Below are 19,172 nucleotides of genomic sequence, written 5' to 3'. Positions count from 1 at the left end.
AAATTCATTGCCAGATCCCCAGTCTGCTGCAAATGTGCCACGTCAAGACTGGAAATCACAGCACTTCAGTGTGTTTCAGTGAGTGCTGCAGAGTGTGAGGGAGAGCCGAGCACAACCCGTGATGCAGGAAGGCAGTTTTTCCCAAAGACTAAAAGAGGATTTAAAATAAATAAATAGAAGCGTCCGGAGATCCTGCTCCGTCGCCCCAGTGTTCAGACTACCTGTTCAGGACAATGCTGTTGTACAGTAGTCTGCACATTGGTTAGACTGGGCAAGGGAAAGCAGCGAGATGGACTATTGGGGACGCAAGTTGCCATTGCCAAGGAGAAGACAGTTATTGCTCCTTTCAGATCTCATATACAGTATTTTTCTTCACAGGTTTTGCACACTAGGGAATAAGAAACGCTAAGGGACACTGTGAAAAAGGAGGACTTCAGAATAATGCGGGGAAGACATTCTGGTAAGGCCTACTTTGGAAGAACACCTGGCCTATGACCTGGCGAACCTAGGTGACTCCCCCTCCCCCATTCCTCCAGTCATCACTGCAAGAAAGATGGAGCTTTGATGATTTACTAAAACGTATGCAAGAAACGGGAGAGGTATATTACCTAGAGAGGTGTACAAGAGCATAGCTAAAGTCGATCATTTCCTTCTTTTTTTTTCCTCTCTTAAAATAAAGCTTATTTTTTCCCCACAAACTAAAAAGGTAAATTTAATTTTTTTTTTAATTATAGCAATCCGTATAAATATTTAAGGAGTAAATTTTTTTAAATGCAGAAAAAAAAGCTTGATAGAAGTATGTATTCTAAATAGCTCCTGTTATAGACTACGATCTGAAAATCAATTTTAAGAAATTATTTTCTCTTGAAGTAATAAAATAATAGAACAGAATGCATGAATAGTAATTTAAAATATTGTGAAATATACTGTCTCACTATTGGGAGAATTGTACTTTGATTTTATATGCAGCTGAAACTTCTTTGCAAATAACCTATGCTATATGCTAATGAAAACTGGGAGGAAAGCCATAGCGAATATATGGCTACTACTCCATGTTAAGCTTCTGCCATGTAGAATACAAAATCTTTGATCGTCAGGAAAAATTATCCCTGAAAGTGCAGGATGAGATGCAAAAACAATAGATGAATAAAACAGAACTAACAGCTTTCCATCCCAATACATGGCTGGCCATTGCTTACAGGGATCAGCACCAATTGATTGTTACCGCTCTCATGTATAGTTTGCATTGCTGATATTTCTTCTAACATTCAAAATGATAAGTTACTTTGTCCTGAATCCCACTGATAAAAATGGAATTTGTAAACGAATGCAGAAGTTTGCTTTGGTGAGTTTCCAGCTGTCCTGGTAGGGGAAAAAAACCCTCAGGCTGAATGAAATCCCCACGGAGAGAATAATACAAAAAGTCTGGGCTGCAATTTGATACCAGCTGAACTCCAGAGTCAGCTCCCCTAAAGTTAACACTAGTAACAAACTACTGCAACCGGAAAAAAAATCCCATCTATATGGTGCTCGTATTGCTAGGAAAGCTTTGAATAGCTGTACTATAAACAACATTAGCATAAATATGCAGCTATTAGTATTATAATCAATTTATTTTGCAGAATGCATGTTATATTTTTAGACAGCTTTGATGCTGTGCAATTTTTAAAAATATGTATATTATTGTTACCTTTCCCATTGCTCCTTCAAAGATCAATAAAAGTCCTACTGAGAAGAGATGGCCATGTAGTATTAGCACGACAGTGCCTTTACTGGCTGTCTTAAAGCCTATGAAGCAAGAACTAGCGCTGTCATTTCCCTTACCCTCCCATCAAAGCTCGTGTATTTTGACTAAAAGATTTATATTTTATACATAACGTTATCCACTTTCTCTTATTTCAAAAAAATTATCTTTATATTTAAATTCATTTTTATTAATTCATTATGGCATGTGAAGGAATTTTCATTCTCATTCTAATTTAAAGTGAAGTTGCAACACCCGGTTATATGTAGTTATTAATAGAAAATCTGAAAAGACAGGAAGAAATCGAAGGGATAGAACAAAATTCAAACTTGCATTAATATTTCTCAGTCTTGCTTTATATATGATTGTTCTTTTAGGCATAGCAAGCCTGAAAAACTTTATGATTTAGATTTTGTTTAAGCAGGAGAAAAATAGTTTTCAAATCCTGTTAAGAAACTTGCTCAGTCATGCTTTCAAGGGAAATATGATCGTGTGCAAATATTTTTTCTATATAATACTTATTTTCATAGTCACTGTTACTTTTTTCTTTATTTCTAGATCAGAATTATAAAGAAAATGTTGTTATCCACTCAATAATAGGCTTTTAATGAAAATACTGTTAAAGATAGCCTGTGTCAACTTCTGCTAAATAGAAAAAGAGAATGAATATATGTGCAACTAGTGTTTCTCTTATCTCTAGTCCACTATTTGCATTAATCTTTATTCTAAATGACCTTTCTGTATTTAGGAAGTGATTCCCCTCCCATACACCCATGACTCCTCAAAGTTACATTTTTAGACTGTAAGGCTGAGATCTAGGAGGCCCCCTTGGCATGGGGTTTGGAAAAAGGGAGGGAGATTGCAGCGTGCAAAGCAATAGATACAGAAAGAAAGCCTGTATTGTTAGGAATGAATAAGGAAGTATCTGCTCAGCTCAGTAATCAAAACATTTTCAAAGTGAATTAAGTGATTCCGTGATTCTTGAAACAGTGCTGTTTTAGCTGAAAAAAGTTCTAGCTGATAATAATCATACAGAAGAATAGACTTCTCTAGTTATAAAACAGAGGTTTTAAATATGCATGTCAACAAACACACAAGGTAGCTGTATACAAATTTTTCAAGACCAAAATATAAAGATGTTACATTTTGCAGTGACTGAAAAATATTAACAAGGTCCAATGCATACTCACTCACGGACAGAGTTCTACGTAACCAGCATTATACCGATGCTTAAACCTGTTGTACGTACTAAATGATACAGTTCATGTTATTATAGAATGAACAACAGGAAAAGCAAATTAAAACTAGCATGAACATTTAAACAGGTCAGCATTTCAATATGATGGACTTTTTCTTTCATCTTTAAGGAGCATGGTTTATTTAGTACAATCAACAAAACTAAATAGGGAAGAGGGGAAAAATTTTCAAAACTTTTTCTATATATTCTTCAATGTATTTTTTTTTTTTTTTTTTTTTTTTTTTAAGAAAAAAGGAAAGACAAGTAGGGAGAAGCCACTGAGCTATATAGAAATAAATGCAGATGAAAAGAGCATCCAAAGACAAAAAATATAGGTTAAAAAAAGTCACTCATCAAGTTTCAGGCTTGTCATTAAATTGCATGTTGTCTTTCTGTATTAAGGTTAACGGTGCTGTTTAATCGGTCTGTATTTTCAGACGGCTACAAGTCACTTCTGTCCCTTCCATACTCCTTGCCCGCCTTACTCTTCACAGCCTGTACTATCACCATGCGCGCACACATACACACACACATTTTTGCAGACCACCCAAGTATCATTGCTATGTGGAAAATTCTATAAGCAAAATAGCCAAATACTTGCAAAAAATTCCAGACTTCTAAATAGTGTTAAATGATTATATTCTTTTATTTTAAATCTATTATACAGAATGGAAAATAAAAAGATATTTTCCATAAATTCTGGTTTTAATTTTTTATTTTAAATTTTGTCAAGGCTATAACTTCACTCTTAACTGCAAAAAGCTCTGCTTCCTGAACTGTACTTTATAAAAAATATCCTAATTAAGACAATATTAAGGATCAGGCTTAACCTACAAAAAGACAGGAAATACCAGAGTTAAGAATGAAACTCTCTTGAATAATGCTACTGTGCTTCTGTGATGTATTTTATGCTGCATTGCAAAATAGTGTCTAAAAATAAAATAATAACCTCCTCTCAAATTAAGAGTCCAAATCACAGTTGGAGGGAATTTAATTCTCAAATTAATTTACAAACTACCTAAACTTACAGTCAGATCCTTAATATACATTTCTGTAACTAGAATATTTGTAATCCTGAGATTTTTCTTTCTTTGTTCCCGGTATTTTAAAGTATTCTTGAACTTTTTATTGGCTTAATGAATGAACTAGATACAGCACACGCAAATGTTAGGCCTTTTTTAGCAACTGAGTTAAAGTTTGATTTAAAAAAATTGATATTCCTTTCAAAACATAAGAATCAAGTGCAGATAGCTATTCAGTCATTAGTAGTACTCAATGAATTAATTTAAGGCAAAATAAAACTGCCTCAGTTCAAGATATAAAGCTCTTTGCTGTTTCTTTGACAAATTCTCCTTGTATACAGTTATTAGAAAGAACATACAATCTTTCACTTACAACTTTTCCTCCCAGCACCAGTTCAAAGATAGTTGTTAATAGAAAAACTATTAATTAAAATGCATACTTCTGTTTTTCCAGTCTTTTCATACTATAGGTTCCAATGATTTTTACTGTCTAATTCTTCTGTTGTTTCAAGAAGCATTCATAGTATGGAAACCTAGACCTAATTCTCTCCCAAATTAAAGATCACTGATTTCTTCAACCACTACATGCATAAGTCAAATTAAATGAAATCTATAAATCAAGCAAAACTTTTTATATTTGTTTTAAAAGCATTTCTGATTTGTCACTTTTTTTTTTTTTTTTTTTTTTTTTAAGTAAAGCCTCTTACCGTGTCAGGCGGGTAGGAGAACACGCCACCTTAAAGCATTCAGTTAAAATTTTACTTAGAACTATAAAAACTACAAAAACCTAAGTTAAGCATATTATAAAGTCAAAGTAAGCATATTTAATGGCTTGGAATAAATATATGATGTCTGAATTAGCTAGTCATGTTTTGTACTTGATTCATTTTGTAAGATATCTTATTCTGTCCTGTTTGAAAGAAAATTTATATACTTTATTCGTATAAATGATATACTTAATTCATATACTTCAACCTGTCTATTAGCCAAAGACACATCTCTTTCTTTATGACAAGATAATGATTAGTGCCAGAACACTAGAATAACTAAATATTAATTTATTGTTAGGCTAGGTCAGTTTTCAGCCTAGTACAATGTAAATTACTATGTTGTTATTCTGTATGGGATATGTTTGAGAAGCATCTGAAAATACTAGCTTGTGACTTACCTACGGTGGCACTAGTGAGCAACGGTGATTTAAGAACACCATAATAAAATACAATCGTTTAATCTGTGTAAAAACTGATACAGCTATTTTTTCCCTTTTAAACTTCCAATGTGTTTTATACCTTTTAAAACTAATAATACCTCAATAATGTGGTGTGTGTCATTTCAGAAGTAGATCACATTCACTATGTGCATTTTATATTCAGAGAAGATTGGCAAAGTAATATACCCTGTGGAAATGATGCTATTTGGATGCTTTTGATGTATAGCATAGTCTACATTTAACAGAAAGACTTATTGAAGCTCAATAAAGTTATTTGCTTATGAAGTGTGGATTTCAGGAGAAAAGTAAATTTAAATAATAGGCTAAGTTACATACATTTAAATAATATGCTGGTTGCTAAAATGCAACCAGCTTTCTTTCCAGGCTATTTCCTTTAATTGTGTTACTGTACAAGCGGTTGCCTCCATTTATACAGAAAGATTTTTATTTTAACATAGAAGATTATTGTACTTATCTGCTCCTAGAAAATATGTACTGTATAAACATATCCTTTATCTTGAACTTCAGTATTTCTGTGCTTCCAAGAAGAGTAAAAACATCTGGCTAAATTACCACGTTCTGCACAAGTACAATATGCAGGCAAACTCCTGTATGAATTGCATCTAAAATAAACCACGGTTTCAATCCTTTTTGCTTTTTTTTACAAATGTTTGGTGTGACCAGTCTGTTGAAATCACATCTCTGATACATGTCAGCACAACGATAACTAAGGTACCAAAATGCTTATATTTTCTGAATAAAATCAAATTATGTTCTTGTTCTACAGCTCCCAATGCTTTAAAGTTTAATTCTGTTATGTGTGTTCCCCCCAACAAAGCCCCCCAAACTGGAATGGTACAAACTGATTCACACCAGCGGTGATGGCTCCAAGGGACTGGCTGGACGGAGTTGTCATGTGTCTGCCTGTCTACACTTGCTGTGCAGAACATCCTCTCACCTGTACAGCAGGCACAGACAGGCAGTCACATGACAACCCAGCCTGAGTGACAGCCAGCCAGTGGGAAACAGCTCTGACATTAGAGCATCTTCACCAAGAGCTACAGCCAGAAGTCACTCTGGATCTCAGACTGTCGGTCAGTAACCAAGTTGTGTGTTGCAACCCACTAGAGTCAAGCAAACAGTGCCTATAAAATACAATAAAACCCACTGATGAAATTTTTACTGTGCTTTCTATAGTACTCTTTTCCTAGTTGTCCTGATTAACTCACTAACAATAAGTTTTATTTATACGCAGCTTTGCGGCACCACTGTAAATGGGAGAACAAAACATATTTCTCACTCCTATCTTGAACGACTTGCTTTTTTAGATTATTGTCAGTATAAAAAATGCTAAGATTCCCGTTAGTCACAGAGGCCCAGAGCAGTTCACTGCGGCTAGTTAATTCTATAAACAGGCAGAATGTTAGACCTTAGAGTAATTCCTCCCCTTTCCACCATCTTACCTCCCCCTAGCTATTTTCATTCCTCCATCCCAAACCACACAGAATTTTACAACTGAGAATAAACTGTGAATTATAACCTGCATCTATCACTGGATGCTGCACTTTACTTTTGAAACAAAATGGAAATACTTGATCTGGAAATAAGAATAATCGGGACTTTTCAAATAAATGTAAATTTCATACTTTAAAAGTTCTTATCCTAGGATCCAGCTTGGCATCCTTTGCACACCAGGGAAACAATGCCAGTGAAATCTTGGCTGCTTTAGATTTATACAGAATACAAGACCACATTCTCTGACTATGCCTTACAAAAATGGTACATAGCTTTACAAACAGTATTTTTGTTTACAATAAAGAGCTTTTTGATTCACAAACTAGAATGACATTCTTCATTCTCAAAGGTCATTTTATGTGAATGCAGCGGCTGCTAATCCACAAACTTCAAATTTGCAGTTTGACTCTCAAATGCATGAACCTTAGCACAAAAACTTGCAGCTTTTCACACTTATTAAAGCAGCAGTAACCAAGACCTAAGATGCTCAGATTTAATCTTTTTTTTTGCAAGTATGTCTCATAGCACTTTAGCTAGTATGACATGAAATACCCTACTAAAGAAAACTGTATTTGCGAGCTGAATGAATACACTAATTTTGCACTTATTTACAACAGCCTCAAAGCTGTAGGCACTATTACACATGTTTAATTTTAAGCATGGTGAAAAAGCATAAAGACATGGTACTGGTCATGCATCAAAATTATGAACACAAGCAACTATTTCAGGATCAGAAACTAATTCAGATTAGTATTCACATATCTGAAAATATAACTACTTTATCCAGATTGATCAAGCATCAGTTTTCCACAATTCCACAATTACAAGATCAAAAAGCATTCTTAGCCACTGATTCCCATCTCATCAATAAAATCCTGTTGTATGTTTGAGCAGCAACAACATCATGTCAATAAGGAACAGAAAAAATTACTCATTTTAAGATCTGAAATCATACAACAAATTTTGAAATCTTTTGCCAAAGTAACTTGCTTCAGTGTGTATTCCACTGTGAATTCTTCACTATAAAAGCTGTAACTCACAAGTAAAGGAAATAATTCACATCCTTCAAAAGGCACTAAGCCAGCAACTACTCGCATCCACAGCGCAATTTTCTTCTCAAAGTAAATTCCAGACCTCATGAAAGGGGTTCAGCTTACACCAGAGGGGGTACACAGCCTCAGAGCTCCTAGCAAACGCTGTCGCTTAATACGATGCATTGTCAAAGGAGCTCAGTGGTTCACAAGAAGCTACAACAGTCCTTAGGGCAAGGGGGGAACATTCTCATCACCGGGGCTAGCCAACTGCCAAGGATATCAAAGGTGAGACCTAATTTTCTGCCTCTTTCCCGACTGCGATGGAGAGGCTCCTGCCACTGGGTAGGAGCTGGCTGCAGAAGCGGCCGGTCCCCGAGCGGGAGGCAGGGGGGACGTGAACTCCTCACGACCTCGCGGAGCGCACATCTGCACAGAGCCCAGGCACAGCCCAGGCGCAGAGACGGGCATCACCTCACACATCACTGGAGGCTACATATCTACCAGGGCAGAAACACAACGGCATACAGCCATTTCAGTAATCATCCGAGAACAGGACGTGACAACTACCAAACCTAGCTGAAAGCGAGGAGAATATTTTAAGGAGACAAAACGCAATTATCCAAACTGGAATTCAGCCAGGACACCAAACATTTGCTTCTTCATTTCAGAAGCAGGTAGTTCATTTCTGAAACAAGTCACTAGTCTTTGGATTAACCTAATGGTCAAGCTGCGGCTTTAACCATTTTCAGAAACGCATCTAAAACAGATCTTGCTAATTTTTAAGGCCTATTGAGAAAGACCCAGTAAAAAAAATTAAACATAAAGCTTTGTGAACTCTTTCTCAGAACAAAATAACCAAACTATACAGCAAACGTGTACTTGAGGAGAAACTTTTCCATGAAAAAACATGGAATACCGGGCTGTTATCTTCTCTTACCACTGTAAGATGTTCCTGGGTGATCTCCCTCATCAGTCTGAATGTACTACTGATATTTTCATGACTATCTGAACCAACTGTTTAGCACTTAAGGAACAGTATTTTAAAATACACCTATGGAAATCAGACAGCAGCCAAGCCCCTCCATGTCTTTCGTACTGTTTCAAGATTCCCGAGTGAATTTTTCTAACAGTCTATCAAAACAAACCATTTATTTTTAAGTGCAAAGCAGAAGGTAATCCGTAGGTATTTTCAGGAATTTTTATATTTCCCACTGAACAAAAATCAGACTCAGTCCCCCCCAAACCCTGAGTTCAAAACTGCCATGGCACATCACAGACGCATTTTTAAGTGTTTGAGATGAAACATAGCAGGAGGTGCTAATTTCGATGCATCAGTTATATTTATTTATATTTACAGTTATGTGTACTTAATTTAAGACAACAGGTATACTATGAGTTATCAAAACTTACCAGAAAAAAGACAGTTAGCTTTAAATTTTTATAAACCTTTACATTTCATGCTGTTAATTTATTTTTGTGATATTGTAATAAAATACTTCAAATTATATTCCAGTAATATTTTGAGGATAAAACTTTTCTTCTTGATCTAGCACTTGGTTCCTTCCCTTTGACTGACATTTTCCTGTTACAGCAAATATACTTGAATCCCTTTAAATCTAAAAAAATGGGGGGGCGGGAAGGGGGAAATCTTCAAGATTAACCAACTTAATCCAACCTTCCCTCATTCCTAGGGACTATCCCAAAATGAAGACTGATTCAGGAAAGAAAAAAAACAAAGAAACAAAAAACACACTAGTGACCAGAACAATGTCCAACATCAGCAGTATACTGAAGTAACTGCTTATCAGAAGTACCACACTCTGGATTTGCAGGACTTTGGGTACTGGTTTATGTACATGTAGTGCAGGACCTTTACCCAGTGGCTCTAGAAAATTCACTGAAGCAAAATGCTAATATAGTTTAAACATAATATGAATTGTCTGCACAGTCCACATCAGCTAAATCCTTGTTTTGTTGGAGGTAATTCAGTATTTTGATTATTACTAAAAATAAGATGGAAAAATTGAGTGATATTTTAGAGCTGGTCAAAAAGTGTCTTTTTACTTGCGCCACTTCCATTCAACAGACTGGTTGAACCTAAAAGCACTAACTTTTTGCTGAAAACATTTAATTTAAAAAAAATCTGAAAATGAAAGGAAAAAATATTTCTAGAATGTTTTTGTTACATTGAAAGCCCAATTTTTCTACGAAAACCAAAATAAACCTTAAAAAAAATCCAAGGACTTGATTGTAAAGCTGATAGTGCACCAAATAACCCCATTTTAATCTTCAAAAATTAAAAATAGGACTGCAGCTGAGTTTGAGGTAGAGGAGAACACTGCTAACATTGTTGTAAGAAAATGACCAAGCAGAACAGACTAGCAAAAAGTTGGTTCCCAAAGCTGTCTAACAATATTCAATAAAGTGAGGAACCTGGATGTCCTGTTTGTTATAGAACTGTTGCTTTCTAATTCTCATATTACTCACCCATATATTTTTGATTAGCATCAGTATTTCTTACCAAGGTGCATTTATTGAATTTTCAGTAGCAAATTTGAAATCCGTATCAAACTGGCTACCGAACTCTGCAACTTCTTAGAGTATGAAGCAGAACAATTGTTATCATTAAATCAGTTGCTGTAGTAGCTCATCGCAGTAACTTTACCTAGACAATTTATGGCCAGCTTATAGCTGATGCGTAGGAGAAGTCCAAACAGGCACAGAACAATAACCAGAACATTCCAAAACAGCTTTTTTTTTTTTTCTTTTTTTCTTTTCAGTCCTATGTGCGAAACCACAGGAAGGGAGGGAAAAGAAAAAACAAACAAACCAACCAAAAAAAACCCCCCAAACACACCCTGTATTTATGTTTCCAACATTTCTACAGAAGTCTCAGAGGGTCAGTATCTCCACGAAACAAAAATATAAAGTTGCAACCCTTAAAATGTTCTCTCAGTTCAAGTCTATTCAAGCTGATTTAGTATTTCAAGTTAACATCAGAGGACTGAATAAATACTGTTTTCTCAGTACACAGAAGTTCTTCATTCCTTACCTCATCATCTTTATACCAGGACAAGCTTTCTGCGGTCAGAACAAACCAGTATTCCTTGGATCCTCCTTTCATGATTCCAATATTGTTGATGGTCAGCCAGCCTTTCCGGATGACCTGTGCAGAGGTGCAGTCAGGCACAAGTTTAGTTCATTATTCATTTGACATTGTTCAGCTACTAAATTCATTCTTTCAAATAAAGAATTGCTACATAAAATAAGAGGTGGTGCATTTTCTTCACTCCCTGGCAAGTTCAACACAGTTTTTACAGGTTCCAATCATTTGAGAAAAGTGTAACATACAGTAAAAACAGTATTTTCAGACAAAAGATAGGTCGGAGGAAGAGAGAAGCCTAAGGATGACCATGTTGTATTTACAGGAAATATAAATGAACAAAGGATAATGTAACATTGAGGACATCTATTTGCTGTATAATAACACATTGTAAAAGCCCATACAACATTATATATGACTACTCCTACTGTCTAGTCCAACTGTTAAGGTCAATTGTAAAGCTGGATACTAGGAACAGCACCTTGCAGGGAAGCAGGTGGCTTCTGGTATGCATAAGAGACTTTCAGAAAGGATTGAATCAACTGAGAAAATAGAGAGGTCTTCTACAGTTAATTTCAAAAGAAAGAGGACTCAAAATGGAATGCAGAAAAGGAGAAAAAAAACTAAGAGGGCAATAAGAGTATGTTGGGAGAAAAAAAAATGAGCAAAGCAGAACTTGGAGAAAACAGATACGACTCAAACACAAAAGAACAGAGGGGAATACATACCTATGAATGTTAAGGTCAGGAGGCCATATCACACAAAAAGAAAGAAGCACAAAAGAAAACTAAAGAGGAATGAGGCAACTCAAGAGGGGAAACAGAGGAGAGAAAGGTTATGAGAACTGGTTTATGGATGATATAGATACAAACTCAGTTTTATGGAAAAATTTATTGCTTTCCTATATGTATTCATAACCAATGTTCCTTACCATCATCCTAACAGGAAAATAGAATTCTTCCAATCACACAGATGCAGGGAACCTCAGACTACTCTGTTTCTCTCCAGTGCAACACCCTATACTTGCCTATGAGGTATTGAGATGGTAAGAAGAAATGCTCAGAAAAGCCCTTCAGAAGTCCCTCAGCTGCCAGTGTCTGGACAAGCATGGACTTGTGTGATCAAACACGAATTTTCTCTTGCTTTTAAGGGAAATACATGAGACTGTGACATTCCTCCCATAGGGATTTACAAGACAAATAACTCCAATATCAGCAGATAGCCAGATCAAAAAACATGGTTCAATATCTATTCCTTGCCATCTACAGACGTTTCAGTCAGAATTTCACTCCATTCAGCATGCATGTTAATGTAAGTTCCCGGAAGAAAACCAGCTTTGGTATGCACAGAGCAAGAGACTGCTTTATATTTAATAACCAAACCAAATAAGAAAGAGATTAGGAGTCGCACCTGACACACTGGCAAAAACGTTGGTAATACATAATCTATTAATTTTGACCTACTTCCTAAGTTTTCCTCCAAACTTAAGCAAATTAAAAAAAATTAAAAAAAAAGCATTGTCCCTGTTACTCCAAGTTCAGCTAAGAAAGAACATATCAAGAAAGTGGAATATACATATATCACAAAGGGGATATGCATCTGTCACTGCCCAGGACAATTAAAATGACTGAAAACACAACAAGTTCAAATTGTATGTACAGGGAAGGATGCAGACTGTATAAAGATCATGTTCCTGCAGACAGCAAAATCAGGTTACTCAAATTCAGGCATAGGTAGAGGGCTCTGCACACACCACCACTGCATGATAAATACACAATCATTGACTGTAAGAGTCCTGTATATAACTGGGCCCCATAATCACTGTGGGTAAGTCGCCATGTTCTGCCTCCCCAGTGAGGCAGAACAAAGATTTCAGATTCTATAATCTTACACCAAAGCGGCTTAACCACATAAGCTTCATATGCCATTTTTGCCCAAGGCCAAGAAAACAGACAGCCAATCTATACTGTAATCTTCATTGCATTTCTTCTGATATTTCACCAATCCTTTCTTTGAAAAATGGTATTTGCACACTTCCATGGCAGGGGCACAGTTTTGTTTATTGACAATCCCTAAACTTCTAGGCTGCTTCACAACCAGCAAGCTCAGACTGGACTGGTTCATTACCGGTATCTGCAGAGGTCTATCAGATAACACTTTGGCCAAAGAAGCCCTGGGAATTACTGTTGGAGGCTGGAACTGCATTCGGAGGAATTAGCTTTAGACGCTTGCTCCGATAATTTAAAAAAAAAAAAAAAAAAAAAAGATTGCTAGGCATTTACTTTCACCTGCCATAATAGAAAAGCTATTGGGTTAGAGGGACCTTTGGCCTGACAGATGGAGGTGCTCCTGCGCCGTGCTCTGTTCTGTTCAAATCACCTCAGACCAAATCCAAGCAACAAGCTCTAGTCAGTGCTTGGAGCATTGCTGATGTGTACCGAAGATGGCTGCACCTAGTCCTTTTCAGAAATAAATCTTTGAGAAAGTTAAAATAGCAGTGAGTTAACAAATGGGTAGGAAAGGAAAAAAAATTGTTCATTCCTTGCATTTCGTAAGAACTTGTCTGAGAGTATCAATTCCATTTCAAATAAGATGGTCACGTTTTTCATTTACTACCAAGCAGGCCAACAGTCTAGAGAAGAAAATCACTATAGATCTGAAAACAGTCTATGAGTTTTCAGCTCATAAGCAGATTGCTAAGAATGAATTAAAATGGTTCTAAAGAGTCAGTAAGCTATGAGAGAGCTGTGCATAGCTCCTGTAGACGGACTCAAGGGTATGGGCTGAGCAGACTGGATAGAGCAGCCAGTACCACAAAGGTCTCAGAAGTTTGCTGTTATTTTTATTTTCATGAACATTAAAAAAAGGGGAGGGGGGTCAGAGAGAGGACATTACTTTATATAAACAGACATGGAATACTTGTATGAGTGTAAGTTAAGGGAAATACACTAGTATTAATTCAATAACCCATGAAATCCTTGTTTTTAAATTTAATTTTATGCTGTTTATGGAAGCATATGGAATACAAAACTTTTAACAGAAAACAAACAACATGCATACACAGGCAAATAAATGTACTGGCCTTTAGGCAACTTCCACAGCTTAAGCTGTAGAACCACACTAGTTTCATTTTTTTTCTGCACTTAACTACATGAATGCAGCCCTGTGGAAGAAATTTTAGGAAAAATCCAGGAAGGTAAGATTTTCCTACCACTTTAACTTAGCTTCATAACAAGGTGAGCTGTGCTTTTATAGCTGGCTCTACGCGACTTGAGCATTTCAAACAATCTCACAGCAAACATGCAAAGATAGTTATTCCCATGTTAGAAAGAATCTGAAATAAGAGGCTGAAAGGATGCTGTTGGACCATGCTGTCTACAATTTAAAGTGCTGTGTGCTTCATAGGAAGCAACACATCACATACAGGAAGCAGAGGCAGCCAGACCAACACAATACTGAAAACTGGTTTGGACACAGATCTTAGAGAGGGAAAAGATTTAAAGACAGAGTTCATAGCGGGGATAAATTGGTGGGTTAGACAAGCAAACCAAAGAGAAACACCTGAATAGCAGGTTCAAGATCCTTACAGGTGATAAATAATTTAAGTGGTAAGGGAAGTAGTTTACTGTGTGTGTTCCATTCAAGGCTTTCCCCCATTAGCCTAGGCTTTGCAGAATGTTAATGCAGGCAGTCCTCCTCAGTTCCACAAAGAATGCATCTGCAGCAGTGGTCTCAGTACAGACCAAGCTAACGTTTTAAAATTTAAACTATACAAGCCATTTAAGAAATAATGAAGTTTTTAATGTTTCCCTTCTAATGTGGGACTACCTCAATTGCACAGTTCCTAAAGACCATCTTGCTCTGGTCTGATAGACATCGCCCCATAGATGCATAACCACCACTGGCTCTACACAGAAACAGGCTGATTTGGTAATATAAACATTGGTCACTCTGTCTTGTAGAAGAAGGAATTTGCCAGCTGTTTCTTCAAAAATCCTGTGTGCTGGGGATTAGATCCAGCTGTCATTCCCACACCACACTGAATCAAGAGCAGGACACCAAGCTACAGCAGTATCTTGAGCATGTGTTTTTCATGTGCAAATTTCTAGATCTGTTTATCTATACCCCTCTGGGAAAACAGAGAACCAAGTTCTCTAAAATATCCTGAACACTACAAAAGATCATAGTTATCCAAAATATTTGGAAGCCATTCCACACGATGTCATGGGAGAGAAAAAAATCTAGGTGCACTGTAACAGCCAAAGACTAATCTTGGAGCCCGACGTCCTTTTCTTTGAATTGTTCACATTCCCTAGGCATATTTTGTTAAATACAGTGCAACAAACAGGTACACTTTTGAAAAATTCAGTATTCCACGTTGGGGCAGGGGGAGAGAGAGATCTCAGATCAAGGTGTAAATTTTAAACAAAGTGAGCTTAAGCAACATGGTTTTACTTCCCAGAGGAGTTGACTTACACTATAGACTCCAGCCAATTTCATCTTTAAAAACAAATAGCTCAAATGATAATTTTTAGTGCTTCCACAGACAATAAGCAGCATGTGTTTCTAAAGAGACTTTTAAATTCCATTACCCTGATTAATTTATTTTTTTTTTAATTATCGTGTTAGCTATGTCTTACGTTACTAAGCATGGAAAAGGAAAGTAGTTTTTCTCTTTATTGTTTTCACTAGTTCATTTTCTGGTTGGTTTGGATTTAAGAGATTCATTTCAATATTTTCTATCATATTTCTAAATGTCACCCTGCACAAACCGGATATTAGTGACATGAGTTATGAACTTCAGGAAGGTGAAAAACATAAACATTGCCAGAAGCTAGTGAAGACAATATTCCGACCGGTAGTTGGGCTCCATGTACAGGATGAACAAGAGATGACACAGTTCCTTCCTTCAGGGTCCCGATATCTAATCTGGGTGTCTGAAAAAATGAAACTTAGAGGGTACGAATGCACACGAACAAGTCAGAAGGAAGTCATTTTCTGATAGTTTAATTGCACACACACACACACACACACACACACACACACACACACAAAAAAAAAATCTGCTCTTCTGATTGTCCACCACTTCATGGATAAACAGGAAAGCAGGATTTGACAAAATAAAGTACATTTTATATATGGCTACATGACTTACTCATTCCATTACACCTAATAAGATATTTATGAAAGAAATGTACTAGAAATTTAGTATGTGTTCCACTTTAAAGGTAATATCTGAAAGATGATTTAAAGAAAGATAAGTGAAATTGGCTAGGCAGACAGGGAAACATAAGCGAGAAAATCATGAGACTGGTTACTTCAGCACCAGTACAGCAAGTTGCATTTTGTTGAATTAACATAACTTTGTAGAGTTATGTTACATATCCCCATTGAAATAATGCTGGACATGCAGCACAGCTGCCAGCACTACACTGCTTTATCTTCTAATAATTGTGATACAATGTGTGTTACCAAATGGTAAGCCCACTGAGAGAACAAAAATCGCAAAAAATAGTATGCGAGACATCCTTACAACCCACTGGTTCTTTGGGTTCAGATATGAAGATTCTCACTCACACTACAGAGGACAAAAAGAAACAACATGCTGGAAGGAAATCTAATAGTTTTTCATCATAATTTGCTAAATGTCAGAGCATAACCTCAGCAGATTAATCATCTTGTTTGTGCTCAGTATCCAAACAGAGCTTCTTGAAACGACATTACTTCCTTGAAGTCACTGCAAGATGTATTGCATAACTTAAAAAGAATGACAGTGGTTTAAGTCCTAAACATACCTCTACTTTAAAGAAAAATTCAGTCTTTAGTGAAACAAAGTACTCAGTGGTGAGAAACAGATTTATTCTTGCAAATGTAATTAAAGAAACATCGAGGTAATTAAGTCAACCATGAAGGAATGACAACCTAAAAATAAGTATAGCTAAAGGCCAGTAAAGTACAGGACTATTTCTATAGCATTGATAGGAGGAAAATACAAGAGCATGTCTCATTCAAGGACATTTCAAAATTTAGCATCATGCTGTTGTCAATCTGCACCACTTCTAGAATCTTTCACAGAAACATTGTCATTTCTCAACAGAACAGCCATATCATGTCTTTTCATGACCACCTCCCTGACTCTGGTGCAAGTTTCCATTTTCATCTACTCGCTTTAAGAAAGTCTATAAACACATTTTTTCTGGGTCATGCAAGGTAATAGGATTAAGTATAGTATCTGAAGACAAGAAGCAGCAAACTACACTAATGAAATGGGATTAAAACAGAAAAAAAATAAAAAACAACAACAACAAAAAGAGCATTGCTATGGGAAAAGTTAGCACAGTAGTTCAGGCCCACTGATGAGGTCTGAATACTACTTGTGTCCAGAAGAAAATGAATGCAATTGCTGGAGTAACATTGTAAGAGATGTAGGTCAAACTCTTCAAACCCAAACCTCAAAATCTCTTGGACAGCGACTTTAAACTTAAGATTCAGATTAAGTCCCTGCTCCAATTACAGGGGCTACTTCAAACACAGCAACACCAGATTTTGCCACAGAAGTAAAACAAAAAGCAGAATTTTGTGTGATAGATAATTCTCTGTAATCTGAGTAACTTGCATTCTCACAAACTTTGGTATTCATTGGGCACATAGAGCAATAGCACCTTTACACTTCTAAGGCTTATCAGGAAGGGGAGTTTTAAACACAAAGTTTTAGTGACAAAAACAAATCTCACCACATGAAAAACACAGTAAAGAGTGGGTCAGCCTTCAGGATCCAGATCTTGCTAGAGTGCTACGTAAAACCAAGCATTGCATTGGTTATTTCAAGCGAATTAGAAGACAGACTAACCTGTGGCTTAAAAAGAAACTTTGTGGAGTCAGGTCAAAACCTCAGGCGGTAGCAAAGAAAAAAGACAAACAAAAAAGGCCAAAGATTAAGCGTGAGAGGATAAATTAGTAGTAGGGAGAAAAAGGAGCAAAAACATGTTAAGAGGAATTAGCATTACACTTCTTCCAAAAATATAATGCTGCTGCACTCATCTTATTTCTGAGATACACAATAGTTATCTGCATCATCACAGTTCAAAGCAAGTTACAAAAAAGAAAAGCAGTAACATTGCAAATGAGCACCCCCACCACTTTGGAAAAACTTAATGATCCAGAGAGATTCAATTCAACTGCTGTTAGAATCAGTGCTGTCTAGTCGTTTTTCCTTTATTGAACTTGTTGAGTTTAAGTTTGCTTGCAATAATAACTAATATGATGTGACAATATGGCAACATCCTGGAAAAATGTATACATTTTCATCACAAATAATACCAAAGAATGAACATGATAGAGATTTACCTCTTACAACAGTCACTGGTCCAGAAGTGACTTGTTACAAAATTAACTGCTGTTTAGACTATTAATTCTAATTAGTAATATTAAATGCATTCACACATTTATTTACTCATGAGATGGAAGGGTTAGAAAGGAGTCTGTCCATGACATATTGGTCCTCCTGGTGCTATAAGAAGAATGCTAAAAAGGCTTGAGATATTTTAAAGTTTATTAATAAAACTCATTTTTTCTATCAGAAGTTATTTCTTTGTGTAAACAAAATACCAATAACAGTACCTGTACCCATAAACAGTAAGTTCATTTAGCAATAGCTTATGTTTCCTTTTTGTTACCAAAAACTCATTTGCCCACCTTTCAAAAAGTTTTACTACAAATAGAGGCACTTACATCAGATAAATACTGCTTTCCAGTTATATAATAAAATAAACATGAATTAGTCATTTTAGTTTGAGAAACTCAGTAAGTTATAAAATATTAATTTTCTTCAAAGTTTTCTAGCACATTTTAAGTTCTACTAGTTCATACTCGTAACAGCAGGTTAGTAGCAGTTAAGAGATGAACTGCAATTATACTTTGTTGAGGAAGTGTTACGGATGAGCTAGTTTAACATTAAGTAGTTTAATAGCAAGTATTAAACAAACTAATAAGTTAGAGACAAACTTTGCCCTCTGAGAAGCTAAATGAAAAAGCAACAATAAAGCTTACAGAACTTAGCTCGTACAATTTGCCTTGAAGGCGGTAGATTGGTTCCCTGAAATAGCAAATTACAAAAATGAAGTTTGATTTCAGAAACGTTTTCTCATTCTTTTCAACTCCAAAAAATTAACTTACAAACACTCGTTTATTCTCTTTAAAACAAAAGGTTCAGCAAAGTCCTTCATATAACAAGTAATCAAGATTCAAATTCTTATTTAAAACTCCAATTTTTTTCTCCACTTCTTTAGAAAGAGAACATTCACTCAC

The 19,172-nt window shown here is 36.0% G+C and overlaps 1 protein-coding gene across 4 annotated transcripts in view; it reads right to left on the bottom strand.

The window, feature by feature from the left end:
* DNM3 (dynamin 3) overlaps window positions 1-19,172 on the bottom strand; it is a 194,806-nt gene that overhangs the window by 114,555 nt on the left and 61,079 nt on the right. For all 4 annotated transcript variants that reach the window (XM_067300695.1, XM_067300694.1, XM_067300693.1 and 1 more), the window contains one exon: window positions 10,815-10,928. In XM_067300695.1, coding sequence (XP_067156796.1) covers window positions 10,815-10,928 — 114 coding nt within the window. The remainder of the gene's footprint in view (window positions 1-10,814; window positions 10,929-19,172) is intronic.

Source organism: Apteryx mantelli, chromosome 8 (genome assembly GCF_036417845.1).
Source record: "Apteryx mantelli isolate bAptMan1 chromosome 8, bAptMan1.hap1, whole genome shotgun sequence".
Taxonomy (NCBI): Eukaryota; Metazoa; Chordata; class Aves; order Apterygiformes; family Apterygidae; genus Apteryx; species Apteryx mantelli.
Note: the sequence above shows the minus strand (reverse complement) of the source record. Positions and strands in the feature narration are given on the sequence as shown.